The 18593-nt window shown below is 39.9% G+C and overlaps 1 protein-coding gene across 1 annotated transcript in view; it reads left to right on the top strand.

Moving 5' to 3' along the window:
- LOC126091919 (1-phosphatidylinositol 4,5-bisphosphate phosphodiesterase classes I and II) overlaps positions 1-18593 on the top strand; it is a 433185-nt gene that overhangs the window by 309285 nt on the left and 105307 nt on the right. Inside the window, exon 15 of the mRNA XM_049907237.1 lies at positions 14732-15037. Coding sequence (XP_049763194.1) covers positions 14732-15037 — 306 coding nt within the window. The remainder of the gene's footprint in view (positions 1-14731; positions 15038-18593) is intronic.

The following is an 18593-nucleotide window of genomic DNA, read 5'->3' as shown; positions in this document are numbered from 1 at the left end:
ACTAGTCTAATGAGTTTCCAGCTGTACAGGATCTACCAAAAAGTCTTGCTGTTTACATGTGTGCTGAAAGTGTGATAAATATACAAAACTGTTGTCGTAATGTTTTTGAACTAACCATTTTTTATATGCAATAGGAAAATAAATCGGTAAGAATCACCATGGACAGCACACAGCCAATTCACGTGATGTGTAAGTTCCCTTCATGTAGTAGGGAAACATCATATCTGTACACGAAATGTATTCACAGCTGTGAGTACAAACAACCATTGGCTGTATAAAGGGATGACAACAATGAATATTTGTGCCAGATCGGGACTCAAACCCAGGTTTCCTGCTTTAGCGCAATTGGTCACCTTAACAACTTTGGCTATCCATACATGACCTATGACCAGACCCAAACTTCTGAATGAACATTGCATGGATAGCCAAAGCGGTTAAGGTGACCTCTCATGTAAAGTGGGAAGTTCAGGTTGGAGCCTAGTCTGGCACAAATTGTCATTGTCATCATTCCTTTATACAGCCGATGGTTGTTCATATTTGCAACTGTGAATACATTTCATGTATTTCTTTATGGCTGTAGTCACTACAGTGCCTGTTCCTTTAGACATGCATGCATGCCTAAAGGAACACTGCATCATTCTTCTTAACAACACAGGCAGTGCAATATCATATCATATCATATGAGAATTGAAGCAATGATTTAGGTTATCTTTTGTTTCAGAGTTTCAGTCCTTCGTACATATCAAAGGGCTTTAGTTGTTTTGTTTAATACCCATTGACATATGATTTTTTAATTTGTTACATTGTTAAAGTGAGACTGAATGTTCACTTTTGGATTGTCTTTGGTGCTCTGTATCATCTCAAGAGGGCACGCTGGTCCCCAAAATTTATACATTACATCAAATTACTCACCATTGACATAAAAGGTTGCTTTGTCAGCGGAAAGAATGTGTTCAAAATAACCGTAATTGTCTTCAATATCTGAGGGCAGTTCAACTGTAAAGCGTGGCGTAATTGGACAATAATGCGTAGACACTTTTCACAAAATGGGTAAGGAATAATAAAAGAAATAATAAATGTTCAAGTAATATAATGTGTAGAATTTCTTGGAGCCTTTTTTCATCACTGATGAAAATGTGTGGAAGAATAACCAGTAGAATTTCACAAAACTGTCTCAGTTAAAGGGCACAAAAAAGGCAGTAGTAGGTATTACTGGACAAATCACAGAACTTGTGTAAAATCAAGAATATTAATTTAATCATGAAGGGACATTTTAAACAAACATTTGCATAGCTGATGTAAATTTCATAAATATTCTGAGATGGTATGACATCTAATGCTTGATATGCATCTTCTCCAGGGTTAATTTGTAATCTGTTGCTGTCCCGTCTTAGGAAATGTTGCTGTTGTTGTTGTTGTGGTCTTTAGTCCTGAGACTGGCTTGATGCAGCTCTCCTTGCAACTGTATTCTGTGCAAGTTTCTTCATCTCCCAGTACTTACTGCAACCTACATCCTTCTGAATCTGCTTAGTGTATTCATCTCTTGGTCTCTCTCTACAATTTTTACCCTCCACGCTGCCCTCCAATCCTAAATTTGTGATCCCTTGATGCCTCAGAACATGTCCTACCAACCGGTCCCTTCTTCTTGTCAAGTTGTGCCACAAACTCCTCTTCTCCCCAATTCTATTCAAAACCTCCTCATTAGTTATGTGATCTACCCATCTAATTTTCTGCATTCTTCTGTAGCACCACATTTTGAAAGCTTCTGTTCTCTTCTTGTCCAAACTGTTTATCATCCATCTTTCACTTCCATACAATGGCTACACTCCATACAAATACTTTCAGAAACGACTTCCTGACATTTAAATCTATACTCGATGTTAACAAATTTCTCTTCTTCAGAAACACTTTCCTTGCCATTGCCAGTCTACATTTTATATCCTCTCTACTTCGACCATCATCAGTTATTTTGCTCCCCAAATAGCAAAACTCCTTTACTACTTTAAGTGTCTCATTTCCTAATCTAATTGCTTCAGCATCACCCAACTTAATTCTACTACATTCCATTATCGTCGTTTTGCTTTTGTTGATGTTCATCTTATACCCTCCTTTCAAGACACTGTCCATCCCGTTCAACTGCTCTTCCAAGTCCTTTGCTGTCTCTGACAGAATTACAATGTCATCGGCGAACCTCAAAGTTTTTATTTCTTCTCCATGGATTCTAATACCTACCCCGAACTTTTCTTTTGTTTCCTTTACTGCTTGCCCACTAAACAGATTGAATAACATCGGGGAGAGGCTACAACCCTGTCTCACTCCCTTCCCAACCACTGCTTCCCTTTCATGCCCCTTGGCTCTTATAACTGCCATCTGGTTTCTATACAAATTGTAAATAGCCTTTCGCTCCCTGTATTTTACCCATCACACATTTAGAATTTGAAACAGAGTATTCCAGTCAACATTGTCAAAAGCTTTCTCTAAGTCTACAAATGCTAGAAACATAGGTTTACCTTTCCTTAATCTTTCTTCTAAGATAAGTCGTAAGGTCGGTATCGCCTCACGTGTTCCAATATTTCTACGGAATCCAAACTGATCTTCCCCGAGGTCAGCTTCTACCAGCTTTTCCATTCGTCTGTAAAGAATTCATGTTAGTATTTTGCAGCTGTGACTTATTAAACTGATAGTTCGGTAATTTCACATCTGTCAACACCTGCTCTCTTTGGGATTGGAATTATTATATTCTTCTTGGAGTCTGAAGGTATTTTACCTGTCTCATACATCTTGCTCACCAGATGGTAGAGTTTTGTCAGGACTGGCTCTCCCATGGCTGTCAGCAGTTCTAATAGAATGTTGTCTACTCCCGGGGCCTTGTTTCGACTCAGGTCTTATCGTGCTCTGTCAAACTCTTCACGCCATATCGTATCTCCCATTTCATCTTCATCTACATCCTCAAGTACATTGCCCTTGTATAGACCCTCTATATACTCCTTCCACCTTTCTGCTTTCTCTTCTTTGCTTAGAACCGGGTTTCCATCTGAGCTGTTGATATTCATACAAGTGGTTCTCTTTTCTCCAAAGGTCTCTTTAATTTGCCTGTAGGCAGTATCTATCTTACCCCTAGCGATAAGCCTCTACATCCTTACATTTGTCCTCTAGCCATCCCTGCTTAGCCATTTTGCACTTCCTGTCTATCTCATTTTTGAGATGTTTGTATTCCTTTTTGCCTGCTACATTTACTGCATTTTTATATTTTCTCCTTTCATCAATTAAATTCAATATTTCTTCTGTTACCCAAGGATTTCTACTAGCCCTCATCTTTTTACCTACTTGATGTTTGCTGCCTTCACTACTTCATCCCTCAGTGCTACCCCTTCTTCTTCTACTGTATTTCCTTCCCACATTCCTGTCAATTGTTCCCTTATGCTCTCCCTGAAACTCTCTACAACCTCTGGTTTAGGTATTTTATCCAGGTCACATCTCCTTAATTTCTCACCTTTTTGCAGTTTCATCAGTTCTAATCTGCAGTTCATAACCAATAGATTGTGGTCAGAGTCCACATCTGTCCCTGGAAATGTCTAACAATTGAAAACCTGGTTCCTAAATCTCTGTCTTACCATTATATAATATATCTGATACGTTCTAGTATCTCCAGGATTCTTCCATGTATACAACCTCCTTTTATGATTCTTGAACCAAGTGTTAACTGTGATTAAGTTATCCTCTGTGCAAAGTTCTACCAGACAGCTTCCTCATTCATTTCTTACCATCAATCCATATTCACCTACTACGTTTCCTTCTCTCCCTTTTCCTACTCTCAAATTCGAATCACCCATGACTATTAAATTTTCATCTCCCCTCACTACCTGAATAATTTCTTTTATCTCCTCATACATTTCATCAATTTCTTCATCATCTGCAGAGCTAGTTGTCATGTAAACTTGTAGTACTGTAGTAGGCATGGACTTCATGTCTATCTTGGCCACAATAATGTGTTCACTATGCTGTTTGTAGTAGCTTATCCGCACTCCTATTTTTCTATTCATTATTAAACCTACTCCTGCATTACCCCTATTTGATTTTGTATTTGTAACCCTGTATTCACCTGACCAAAAGTCTTGTTCCTCCTGCCACCAATCTTCACTAATTCCCACTATATCTAACTTTAACCTATCCATTTCCCTTTAAATTTTCTAACCTACCTGCCCGATTAAGGGATCTGACATTACATGCTCTGATCCGTAGAACACCAGTTTTCTTTCTCCTGATAACGGCGTCCTCTTAAGTAGTCCCTGCCCGGAGATCCAAATGGGGAACTATTTTACCTCCAGAATATTTTACCCAAGAGGACGCCATAAATCATTTAACCATACAGTAAAGCTGCATGTACTTGGGAAAAATTACAGTTCTAGTTTCCCCTTGCTTTCAGCCATTCGCAGTACCACCACAGCAAGGCCGTTTTGGTTAGTGTTACAAGGCCAGATCAGTCAATCATCCAGACTTTTGCCCCTGCAACTACTGAAAAGGCTGTTGCCCCTCTTCAGGAACCACATGTTTGTCTGGCCTCTCAACAGATACCCCTCCGCCATGGTTGCACCTACGGTATGGCCATCTGTATCGCTGAGGCACACAAGCCTCCACACCAACGGCAAGGTCCATGGTTCATGGGAAATAATATTTCCATATTGTGCCCAAATGTGATCAAAGGCAAGGGTTTTCAGTAAGAAATGCCATTTGCATGTATATTAGAGAAACAGTGAAGCAAAGGGCCAGTAGACAGATGTATCTATTGGGAGCTACATCCACCAATGGACAATGGGACACATTGCAAATTGCCAAAGGTACGTTTTTGTGAGATTTCCAAACAGATGCTCTCTGTCAGAGTATACATCACTACTCATTGACAAGTGCAGTAGGCATTTATTGTAACTTTCAGAGCCTCAGATAGAATGAGAAGTAGAAAATGTGCAGCACACCTCAACTGAGGTCAAGAAACCTAGGAATGTACCAAGTGTTAGGAAGAAGAAAGTGCTGCTGCTAGGTAGTAGCCATGGGCGAGGTGTAGGCCCTCTATTACAGGATAGTTTAGGGGCAGCATACCAGGCCACCAGTATCTTCAAGCCAAATGCAGGGCTAAGTCATGTGATAGAGGACTTAGGATCTTTATGTAATGACTTTACAGAAGAGGGCCGTGTAGTGATAGTGGGTGGGGCGGGAAACATTTTGGACATTGATGGGGTATATGACCTAGATGGTGACCTGGACAAGGTAGCTTCCCTGACACATGGCACTAATGTACACTTTGTTGAGCTGTTCCAGTGTCATGATCAACCACACCTTGATGGAGCTGTGAGGCGAATCAGTGTGGGGTTAGGGATGGCTCTGAGGGCACTCAACTTTGCTCATGTTTCTCTGGTGCCCATCGGGACTATCAAGAGATGGGGTTTCACTAGGTATGGCCTACACCTAAACAGGACTGGGAAGGGATGATTGGTACAGCTGATTAATGAAAGTATAGGGGGTGGATCTCGAACCACATGTGGTCAAATACCTATTGTAATGGGTAGGAAAAGGATAAATCCAGACAACAGATTCCCCTGCCTAAAGGGTATCTTCAGCAGTTTAAAAATACTGAAACTATCACTCACAAGACAGATTTTAACACTCCATATATTACACATACCATATGTCACAAAGAAAAACAAACCATCGGAAAGAGTAACATGGGGCATATCACAGACATAACAGTCCTCCATCAAAACATGCTATCAATAAAAAATAAAATACAACTATTAGATGTTGAGCTCCAATCTTTCAACTGCACAGTACAGTAGTTTGTGTTACTGAGCACAGGTGTAGATACACAGAAATCCAGCATGTAGTATTTTCATTCTATGAAAGGGCAAATTCTTACTGCAGAACTGCTTCAAGGGGTGGAGGATCATGCATTTATATCAGAAAAGGAACACAGTTCAAATCAAGACATGAGCTCAGTACAGTAAGTGAAGACAAAAACTTTGAAATATCAGCTATTGAAATAACAGGGCTTGATATCACCAAGAAATTAATCATTTTGTGTGTATATAGATCTCCCAGTGTTGGTGTGGACATTTTTTTCAATAAATAACAGAAGTTCTATATAAAGTCTCAAGTACAAAGGTCAACATAGTTCTGTGTGGGGACAGCCACGTGGAGTGGCAGCGCGGTTTGAGGCCCCATGTCACGGATTGTGCGGCCCTGCCGCTGGAGGTTCGAGTCCTCCTTCGGGCATGGGTGTGTGTGTTGTTCTTAGCATAAGTTAGTTGGAAGTAGTTTAAGTAGTGTGTAAGTCTAGGGACCAATGACCTCAGCAGTTTGGTCCCTTAGGAATTCACACACATTTGAACATTTGTGTGTGGGGACATTAATATCAACACTAATGTCGTTAATGAAACCAGCAGCACCCTTATAAATATCCTTCAGAGTTTTGGTATGTCCCTTTTGGTCAGTAATGCAACAAGGGTTACTGCAATCACTGCATCAGTAATTAGCCGTGTGGCCACAAATGTGGACAGGAAAAAAGTGATGTAGCTGTAAAAGATCTTGGACTATCAGACCATCTCTTTCAAATACAAAAGTAAAATGAGGCATCGGATCATTCCCTAAACTACAAGCCTACAAACAATATCCACCAGAAATCAAAATAAAAGATTTTTCAAAAGAACTAGCAAAACAAAACTGGGATGAAGTGAACCAATGCGAATATGAACTTCTCCACATTATTTAAATTGAACTTTGAAAAGGTATTTCCAAAAGTATGCATGTCTGTATCAAAATCTCACAAAAACAGATGGATAACAGCAGGTATTAAGAAGTCCTCCCAAACACTTAAATACCTCAGTTTCATGAAAAAGAATCATCATGATCCAGAATTCTTAAATTTCTATCATAGACACAAAAAGATCTATAGGAAGGTGCTGATTGATTCAAAAAAGTCACTTAATGAAAAAATAATATACAATGCAGAGAATAAAAGCAAAGCAGTCTGGGATCTTATAAAAAAGGAAGCAGGGAGAGGCAAAGAAATGCAGAATAACATACTGCTATCGGAGGGGGATAAGGTAATAAATGATCCACAACACTTAGCAAACTATGTAAATGAGCATTTTCAAGTATTGCAGAGACGTTACAGTAAAAATTCACCAAAACAAATATAACACCTGTAAATAATGTTGCACCAAATCCAATGATGCAACTTCCAACTGAAATGTTGACTGGAATACTCTCTTTCAAATTCTAAATGTGTCATGGGTAAAATACAGGGAGCGAAAGGCTATTTACAATTTGTACAGAAACCAGATGGCAATTATAAGAGTCGAGGGGCATGAAAGGGAAGCAGTGGTTGGGAAGGGAGTGAGACAGGGTTGTAGCCTCTCCCCGATGTTATTCAATCTGTATATTGAGCAAGCAGTAAAGGAAACAAAAGAAAAGTTTGGAGTAGCTATTTAAATCCAGGGAGAAGAAATAAAAACTTTGAGGTTCGCCGATGACATTGTAATTCGGTCAGAGACAGCAAAGGTCATGGAAGAGCAGTTGAACGGAATGGATAATGTCTTGAAAGGAGGATATAAGATGAACATCAACAAAAGCAAAACGAGAATAATGGAATGTAGCCGAATTAAGTCGGGTGATGCTGAGGGAATTAGATTAGGAAATGAGACACTTAAAGTAGTAAATGAGTTTTGCTATTTGGGGAGCCAAAATAACTGATGATGGTTGAAGTAGAAATGATATAAAATGTAGACTGGCAATGGCAAGGAAAGTGTTTATGAAGAAGAGAAATTTGTTAACATCGAGTATAGATTTAAATGTCAGGAAGTCGTTTCTGAAAGTATTTGTATGGAGTGTAGCCATGTATGGAAGTGAAACATGGATGATAAATAGTTTAGACAAGATGAAAATAGAAGCTTTCGAAATGTGGTGCTACAGAAGAATGCTGAAGATTGGATGGGTAGATCACATAACTAATGAGGAGGTATTGAATAGAATTAGGGAGAAGAGGAGTTTGTGGCACAACTTGACAAGAAGAAGGGACCGGTTGGTAGGACATGTTCTGAGGCATCAAGGGATCACAAATTTAGGGTTGGAGGGCAGTGTGGAGGGTAAAAATTGTAGAGGGAGACCATGAGATGAATACACTAAGCAGATACAGAAGGAGGTAGGTTGCAGTAAGTACTGGGAGATAAAAAAGCTTGCATAGAATAGAGTTGCATGGAGAGCTACATCAAACCAGTCGTAGGACTGAAGACCACAACAACAACAACAACAACAACAACAACAACAACAACTTCCAACCACAGAGAATGAAGTCAGTAAAACTGTTCAAAAACTAAAAAATAAAAAGTCAGTAGGCTTAGATGAAGTACCAATGTGTGTACTGAAACAATGCATAGAGACTATACAAGGCCCCCTAACAAATATAATAAATGAATCCTTCACATCAGGTACATTTCCAGATCAGTTAAAACAGGCAAGAGTTGTACCTTTGCAGAAGGAGAAATGTGATGCTGAAGACATAGAAAATTATCAGCCCATTTCCCTGCTATCACCATTCTCTAAAATAATAGAAGCAATTATGAAAGACAGTTTCATGAATTAGCTGAATAAATACAATATTTTAAGTGAATCACAGTTTGGTTTCCAAAGTGGCACAAATATGGAGTCAGCCATAGTAGAATTCTCAAAAGTTGAACTTGATGCTCTTGACAAAGATGAGTGTGTCACAGGCATATTTTTGGATCTGTCTAAGGCTTTGATACAGTCGACCACATGGTTATATTAAATAAATTAGAAGCATTAGGAATGTGAGGGGTAGGTAAGGACTGGTTTGATCATACCTAGCAGATAGGGTACAAAGAGTAGAAATAACACATACTTCAAGTTGATCGAAACATTTAGTAAAACACTTATCAGACCTAAAATACATTAATATAGGGGTTCCGCAAAGTAGCATATTAGGACCAATACTATTCCTGATATACATCAATGACTTTCCCAGTAGTGTTACTTATGGTATGGCAAAACTATAGGCCTATATCTCTGACATCAATCTGTTGTAGAATTTTAGAACATGTTTTTTGCTCAATATCATGTCATTTCTGGAAACCCAGAATCTACTCTGTAGGGATCAACATGGATTCCGGAAACAGTGATCGTGTGAGACCCAACTCGCTTTATTTGTTCATGAGACCCAGATAATGTTACATACAGGCTCCCAGGTAGATGCCATTTTCCTTGACTTCTGGAGGGCGTTCGATACAGTTCCACACTGTTGCCTGATAAACAGAGTAAGAGCCTACGGAATGTCATACCAGCTGTGTGGCTGGATTGAAGAGTTTTTAGCAAACAGAACACAGCATATTGTTCTCAATGGAGAGACGTCTACAGACATTAAAGTAACCTATGGCATGCCACAGGGGAGTGTTATGGGATCTTTGCTTTTCACAATATATATAAATGACCTAGTAGATAGTGTCGGAAGTTCCATGTGGCTTTTTGCGGATGATGCTGTAGTATACAGAGAAGTTGCAGCATTAGAAAATTGCAGCAAAATGCAGGAAGATCTGCAGTGGATAGGCACTTGGTGCAGGGAGTAGCTGACCCTTAACATAGACAAATGTAATGTATTGCGAATACATAGAAAGAATTTATTGTATGACTATATGATAGCGGAACAAAGACTGGTAGCTGTTACTTCTGTAAAATATCTGGGAGTATGCATACGGAACAATTTGAAGTGGAGTGATCATATAAAATTAATTGTTGATAAGGCAGGTGCCAGGTTGAGATTCATTGGGAGAGTCCTTAGGTGGTGGCTGTACGTGAGTATTCCTCATCAGTGTGTGATCCGTTCCAGGTCAGGTTGACAAAGGAGATAGAGAAGATCCAAAGAAGAGTGGCACTTTTCATCACAGGGTTATTTGGTAAGCATGATAGTGTTACGGAGATGTTTAGCAAACTCAATTGGCAGACTCTGCAAGAGAGGCTTTCTGCGTCACAGTGTAGCATGCTGGACAGGTTTTGAGAGGGTGCGTTTCTGGATGCGGTATCGAATATATTGCTTCCCCCTACATATACCTCCTGAGGAGATCACAAATGTACAATTAGAGGGATTTGAGCGCACGGAGGCTTTCCGGCAGTCGTTCTTCCCGCGAACCATACGTGACTGGAATGGGAAAGGGAGATAATGCAGTGGCACGTAAATTGCCCTCTGCCACACACCGTTGGGTGGCTTGCGAAGTATAAATGTAGATGTAGATGTAGATGGTGAAAAATTCTTTTCACTGATGGCAGCAACATTATAGTCACTGAGACGACAAGAGAACTCCTTGCAAAGAAAGCAAATGACACTTTCAAGGAAGTTTATGACTGGTCAGTAAGCAATAAAGTGTCATTGAACATAAAGAAAACTAATGTCATGAATTTCAGTGTGAAGAGGAAAAATGACATTGTTAAATTAAATGTATATGGCACCTCTATAGATTGTGTAACAAATGCAAAATTTCTAGGAATGAATATTGATTCTCAGTTGAAGTGGTGTGAACAAACGAAGGAACTTGCAAACAGAATGTCATCAGGATATTATGCCCTTAGAACCTATTATCGGTATGTAACATGCAGTGTCTTTTAGTTACATTCTGTTCACATGTTCTTAGCTATGGCATTCTTTTTGGGGGAACAAATGCACAAAATATTAACACAATTTTCAAACTCTAGAACAGAGCCATAAGAATAATAACCAAAAATAGTTGTTGTTGTTGTTGTTGTTGTTGTTGTGGTCTTCAGTCCTGAGACTGGTTTGATGCAGCTCTCCATGCTACTCTATCCTGTGCAAGCTTCTTCATCTCCCAGTACCTACTGCAGCCTACATCCTTCTGAATCTGCTTAGTGTATTCATCTCTTGGTCTCCCTCTATGATTTTTACCCTCCACTCTGCCCTCCAATACTAAATTGGTGATCCCTCGATGTCTCAGAACATGTCCTACCAACCGATCCCTTCTTCTAGTCAAGTTGTGCCACATGCTCCTCTTCTCCCCAATTCTATTCAATACCTCCTCATTAGTTATGTGATCAACCAAAAATAGTATTCAAGCTAATTGTGAAGATCTGTTCAAAACACTGGCGATTTTAACTGCTCTGTGTGAATACATTTACCAGTCAGTTGTGCACATCAAAAATAACATTGGTAATTACTGCACAAACAGCTCTGTTCATGACCATGGAACTAGAGCAAGGGCTCAACATACATTTTTTCTTCTACGTGATCAGGCCCAGTGACCTGCATAGTTTCCTCCTCCATTGTATTCTGTCCATTGCTGCTATCCGTCATCCATCCACATCTATCGTTGCTTGATTTAATTCTTCATGGAGGCCATCCCTCCAATGCTTCTTGGGTCTCCCTGGGGGTCTCATTCCTGTAGGTGTGAACTCCAGGAGCTTCCGAGGCCATCTGTGATCTTCCATCCGGGCCACTTGGGCAGCCAACTGCATTTATTTGGCTTTGACAGTTCCTGCTATGTTGCACTGCTGGTATAGCACCTCAAGCTCTTGGTTGTGTCTGATCCTCCATTCCCCAGTGTCTGCATCCAGAACTGGACCGAAGATACCCCGAAGTACTTTCCTCTAAAAAATGAGGAGTTTATAGAAGTCCTGTTTCCAGATACTCTATGTCTCACAGCCATATAGAACAACAGGCTAGATCAGGGTTTTGTATAGTTGAATCTTGAATTGTCTGGAGAGATATATGGACTGAAGCAGTTGTGTTAGGTCGTGGTAAGATTGGTTTCCTGCTTGCATTCTGGTATTAATCTCTGTTTCACATGACAAGTACTCAGTGAAAAGTGCCCCTAAGTATTTAAATTCATGCACTCTCTTATAGGACTGGTCTCCCACCTGCAGTGATTGTAAATGACCAGCAGTTCGACTTTGACCACACATTATAACAAGGTACTCTGTCTTGGCTTCATTTATGTTTAGCTCAAATTTGCTGGCAGCCTCCTTTAGTGTTCTGGTCATTTGCTCTAACTCTCTTGAGACCCAGAGAGTAAACAGATGTCGTCTGCATAGGCTAAGTATGCCAGTCAGTTTCCTTCAATTTCAATCCCTTTGTTCTCTTGGAAGGTCTTGCGTATGATCTTCTCGAGGGCAAAGTTGAGTCCTGTCTCAATTTCAAATTCCTCAGTTATGCGATTTCCCATCTTCACCTTTGCACTTGTTTCACTCAGACAGATCTTAATCAGATTGATGAGTTTCTCTGCCATGCCAAACTCCCTTAAACAGCTGAGCGGGCTCTTGCGATGTATACAATCATAGGCCTTCTTGAAATCTATGAATAAAATATGCATATCTTTACCATATTCACCCAGTTTCTCAGTGAGCTTCTGGAGGTTGATGATATGATCTACTGGTGACTGCCCTGGCTAGAAACCTCCCTAATACTCTCCAATCACTGATTCTGCCACCGGCTGAATTCTATGTATGAGGCAATTGGACAGGATCTTATAGCAGACGTTAAGTAGGACGATTCCTCGATAGTTGCCACGTTTCAGTTTGTTGCCCTTCTTATGTATTGGACAAATCAGAGCTGTTTTCCATTTTGATGGTAGTTCTTCTTTGGTCCATATTGCCTGTATCAGTTGGTGTATTCTTTCTACAAGTTTCTCTCCTCCTGCCAGTATCATTTCAGTCTGTATTCCATCTTCATCTGGACTTTTATTCTGTTTAAGGTATCTGATTCTGGTTTTTATCTCCTCCAAGGTAGGTGGGGGATAATCAGTATCAGCTTTAGTTACCGAACTGCAGCGGATACTGATTATCCCCCACCTACCTTGGAGGAGATAAAAACCAACTGCAGTTAAGCTTCATCACAATTTAGCAGCTGTTGAAAGTGTGCTAACTGAGATATATCGCTCTCATTCATTAAGATCTTATCATGGGAATCTTTGACAAATTTCTGCTTGGCCTGGTGACTTTTGAGGAGGTACTTCACCTTCAGAAACATTTCCCTAGTCCTTTGTCCTCTGAAGTCTGTTTCTGCTTCAATGATGATATCCCTTATACATTTCCTCTTTGCTCTTCTCAGAGTTGCTTGTGTAGTTTTCAGACCTCCTCCAATTGTGCTGTACCCTGTGCCAGATTTGTCCCCTTCAGCCACTTGTTCCTGACTTCCTTACTCCTGTCCAGGGCATCTGCACATTCCTTTCCCAACTAGATCCTCTGTCCCACTGTGTTTCCCATAAGTGTTTCCTTTGCCGTATCCCTAACTGAGCTTTGGATGTTTCCCCACATTAGTTAAATGTCCTGATTCATGTCCATTTCACTGAGTGCTTCAAAGTGGTTACTAAGTTGCACCTGGTATTCAATCTTTGTTGCTTGATCTTTTACTTTCTCCACAGAGTACCTTACAACTCTTTTTCATATAGGCCCTGTTCTTCCTTTACACTGTACATTTAAAAGGCCTCTGACCAGGAAATGATCACTCCCATCTTTGGCAGCCTGCACTATCTTACATTTACCAAGAAAAAATAAACATAAAACTCAAAACAGCATTTTCTACCAAGGAATAAAACTGTACAATAAATTACCAAAAGAGATTTAAGAAATTGCAAAAATGCACTTATTTAAAAATGCAGCTAAAAGGTACCTGTTATGCAATACATTTTATACATTGAAGGATTACTTAGATAAAACAGAGTAGGGGTTTGGTAAAAAAAATGTTATACAAATAAATAATAATAATGATTATAAAACATTCCACGTAACACCTTCACAAAATGTTTTTTCCTTCTTTTTTCCTTCTTTTTTCCTTCTCTAGAAAAACTTTCCCCCAAGCTGTGCAACACCTCTTCTTTTTTCTAAGCTCAACATCTCACTCATTATAGAGGGATGTTGACTTAGTTTTTCAGGATAGCAAATGGGAAGCTGCGATAAAGAAAATGGCCAGAGATCACCAGTGTGTGTGGGGGGAGTGAAGTGCTATGAAACAATGCGTGTATAGTGTATGCAGTGACTGATAGTGAGATATAAGTTAACAGTGTGGCATTACACTATTTAATAAGTTATTTGTAAAAAAAAGAGTATTGTATACCAGGAGTAAATCTAATGATTGAAGTCTATAAATGTATGCATATATGAATTAGCTTATCTTAAATTAGTCTAAACTTGTAAATACTTTGACATGTCCTATATGCCCGTAAAAAGATATCTACGGATGAGGAAAGCTACTATTGCTACTACTCATAGCAATGACTGATTCTTAAATGGAGTCCCCCACCAGACATGTTTTGTGCTCGTAGAAAACTCCACTAAGAATCTTAATGATACTGTAACTGACATGAGTTAGCATACTTTGGTAATCTACCAGCAGATAGTGTGCTCTCTAAATAATGAAATTCTGCATTGTACAAAATATTGAGATTGAATGGCATGTAGGAAGTTTCCAGCAATGCATTTTGCCCAGTGTATGTTACTCAGAAACAAAAACTGTGCATGACTTCATAATAAGTCTCTGTTTTTTGTAAAGGTAAATGTTATTGGGGCAGCCACCTAATGTAAAAGTACAGGAAACTAAGATATTGCCAAATAAAATATCCATGATGGACCAGAAGTAGAACTCACAGTAAATATTGTATAGCTATGATAATTTTACTTTTCAGACAGTGTGGGAACATTAACATTAGATGTTCCTTTTGTACAGGTTGTTCTCCCAGAATTGGCGAGTCTACGTATAGCTGCATATGAAGAATCAGGCAGACTAATAGGACACCGTGTGCTGCCTGTTGTTGGCCTGTGCCCAGGGTACCGTCACATTGCCCTGCGCAATGAGTCAGGCCAGCCACTTCCATTGGCTACACTCTTTGTACATGTGGTTGTCAAAGATTATGTTCCTGACACAATGTCGGACTTTGCAGAGGCTTTAGCAAATCCAATCAAATATCAGTCTGAGTTGGAAAAGCGAGAACAGCAGTTGGCCATCCTCACTGATGACACCGATATTGTTGAGGTGAGATATAGATTGTTTATTTATTTAAAGAAGTGTGTTTCTGTGACCATGTATTGAGGATATGGTACTTAACATATTTTTGAAATGTATCAACACAGCATGGAAATAAAATATGAATAAAGGGAAGAGGAAGAAAGAAACAGAGGCTCAAGGTTAAATTTACATTATGTCAATCACAAGAATGAACGAAGCAGCTATTATGCATTCCGTATATCTGCTACTGTATCATAACTAAGAAGAAATGGTACAGAAGCTTCATTTGATGGACCAAGGAACATGCTAGGATTGCGAGGAATAAGAAAGCTGGCCAACTAGCAAAGATTTCAGCTGGAGGATCTAATTGTTATTGTCAGAGACATGGTTAGGACCGAGTGGAACAACGAGTGGGAAATTGATGATCAGCTGGGATCTAATTGCTTTAGTTGGAGCCATAGTCAGAACCAAATGGAACACGGAGTGGGAGATTTTGCAGACAAATCTACTACAAACATGCTTAAAATGAAATGAAACTTTCATTGAATGTCTTGATACTCTTGACAGAAGTGAATATAACTGTTTATAAACTGCTCAAGAAATTCTTGGCATTAGAATATAATTGAACAGTTTGGATTGGTGTGTGTGTGTGTGTGTGTGTGTGTGTGTGTGTGTGCGTGTGTGTGTGTGTTTCTTTTATTTTCATTATTTTGAAACAAGTTTGTTAACCTAAGATGAAGAGAATTGTTGGATACTGACTTATTTAAGACTTACTTGACTTAGTTCCTGTCGTTCCCTCTGGAACATAGAGCCGTGATGAAATTCCTCCATTTGGTATGATTTCTAGCAAGTCTCTTCGCTTCACTCCAGGTTTTCCCATCCTCTGCAGCTTCTCTCTCAATCGTCCTTTCCCAGGTCTGTTTGGGATGACCACATTTTCTAACTCCTTGAAGGTCCCAGTCCAATGCCACCCTTTCAACAGCTCCATCTGGTTTCCTCAATGTATGCCCTATCCAGTTACATTTTCTTTCCTTGATTTGTATATTGATTGGTTGCTGATTTGTCTCCCTCAAAAGATCTTCATTTGTCATTATATCTGGCCATCTCACATTTAAAATATGCCGGAGACAGCAGTTAATAAAAACTTGGAGCTGGTTTTTGATGTGGTTAGTCACCTTCCAAGTTTCGCAACCATACAACAGAACAGCCTTCACATTGCTACTGAAAAGCTGGAGTTTGGTCTTCTTTGAGATGTTCCTATTTCTCCAAACAGGGTACAGTTGTACAAACACACCGTTTGCTTTGCACAAGCGACTACGGATGTCCTCCTCAGCACCTCCTGTAGTCGTGACTATACTTCCAAGATAGAGGAAAGATTGGACCTGTTCTACACATCCTCTCCATCAATGGCCAGCCTAGTTATGATGGTCAAATGTATCCACATTTCTTTGGTTTTGCAAACATTTATCTTCAGCCATGCAACTTCTGCCTCTCTCTGTAACCTGGCCAGTTTCTCTTTGATGTCTCGATATCGTTGTGCCATAAAGCAGCTGTCGTTTGCGAAAACTAGATTTTCTAGCCTATCCCGCTCCCCCATTGCACACCATTCTTCCATCTCCCCATCACTCTCTTCATGACATGGTCCAACACCAAAAGCAATAGTTTTGGCGAAAGAATACACCCTTGTCGTGCTCCCAAATTAACTTGGAAAGGCTCTGTTAGTTCTCCAGTATGTTGTACTAGGCATTCATAGTCTTTATACATTTCCTTGATGATGTTAATAATCTTCATTGGACTGCCACATTTTGCAAGTGTAACCCACATGACACTTCGATTGACAGTTGAAACCCTTTTCAAAGTCAATGAAGGTAAGATAGAGGGTGTGTTGCCACTCCACACTTTGTTCCAGAATAATTCTGAGAGTATTGATAAGGTCCACACAGCTTCAGTGGTGTCTAAAACCTGTCTGCTCTCTCCTCATTGTGCTTCCACAGAATTCTTAATGCGGTTTAAAATGGTCCTCGAAAGTACCTTACTCGATACTGACAATAGGATAATGTCCCGCCAGTTGTTGCAGTTAGTAACATCTCCTTTTTTGGGTATTTTCACGATAATACCTTGTTTCCAATCTGTTGGCAGTTTCTCCTCTCTCCTATCTTCTCTAAGAGGATGCACAATAACTCAACAGTGGTGTTTTCAGCATCTCAGATGTATTGTTGTCTGACTTATTTAAGACATTCGTAATGTTAATGAAATTTGAGTTTTAAGTTATTTAGCAATTTGTGGAAAGGCAGCTCTGTAAGTTTTGAAGTGACTATGTTGATGTACTTAGAAGCCAACAAAATAAAACAGTAAAAATAAAATAATCATATTACATTGATCACATAGATAGGAGCCTCTGGGCCTTAGCAGAAAGCCAAAATTAGCAAATGATTGAAGCTCACGAAGGTTCTCATTAGCAAAAATGCTAGAAACATACTTCAGCTTACATAAGGAAGAGAGCACAGACCCTGATGGGCCAGTCAAGAAGCAGTTGTAGAGACTCTGAATGCCATGAAATAATTTATCATATAGCGGAGATGCTGAGTCGCAGAAATGTGAAAAGAGAAAAAAAAGACCTGTTGGATAGTTGGCTAACAAGGCCTTTGTCAAAAACAGACAACACACACACACACACACACACACACACACACACACGGCCACAGTCTCATACATTGTATGAGTGTGTGTGTGTGTGTGTGTGTGTGTGTGTGTGTGTGTGTGTGTTGTCTGGTTTCAACAAAGGAAGCTTTCTGACATTCTTTTTGTTGTGCCTTTCTGTGTCCCAGCATCTCCACTATATGGCGAGTAGCAACTATCCTTGTCATATTGTTACATTCCATCCTGGAATAATTTATGTTCAACAGCGGAAATTATATCTTCTTATTATTGTTTGATTCTTCATGAAAAGATTAACTGTAATTTATTGATCATGATTGAAAAATTTTTACAAGACACAAATACATTAATTATTGACTGCCAGAAGCTCTGATGCCAACGGCCTTGCCACAGTGGTAACACCGGTTCCCATCAGATCACCGAAGTTAAGTGCTGTTGGGCTAGGCTAACACTTGGATGGGTTACCATCAAGTCTGCCGAGCATTGTTGGCAAGTGGGGTGCAATCAGCCCTTGTGAGGCAAACAGAGGCCCTGCTTGATTGAGAAGTAGCAGCTCCAGTCTCAGAAACTGACATACGGCCGGGAGAGCGGTGTGCTGATCACATGTCCCTCGATATCTGCATCCAGTGATGCCTGTGGGGCTGAGGATGACACAGCGGCCAGTCAGTACCATTGGGCCTTCCAAGGACTGTTCAGATGGAGAGAGGGAGAGAGAGAGAAAGAGAGAGAGAGAGAGAGAGAGAGAGAGAGAGAGCGAGAGAGAGAGAGAGAGAAGCTTTGATAGTAATGCTTTGAGTTATAGTCACGAATAAAGTGAGCAACACCAATTAGCAATCGTATAGTTTTGTGAACAGTCAGCAACAGCAAAATCAGTTAGATTCTTGAGGGTACAAACAGACTCCTGGTGAAGTGTCGTCAATTGTAA

Source organism: Schistocerca cancellata, chromosome 7, assembly GCF_023864275.1.
Source record: "Schistocerca cancellata isolate TAMUIC-IGC-003103 chromosome 7, iqSchCanc2.1, whole genome shotgun sequence".
In the NCBI taxonomy this organism is placed as follows: Eukaryota; Metazoa; Arthropoda; class Insecta; order Orthoptera; family Acrididae; genus Schistocerca; species Schistocerca cancellata.
This window is presented reverse-complemented; position numbering and strand designations above follow the sequence as displayed.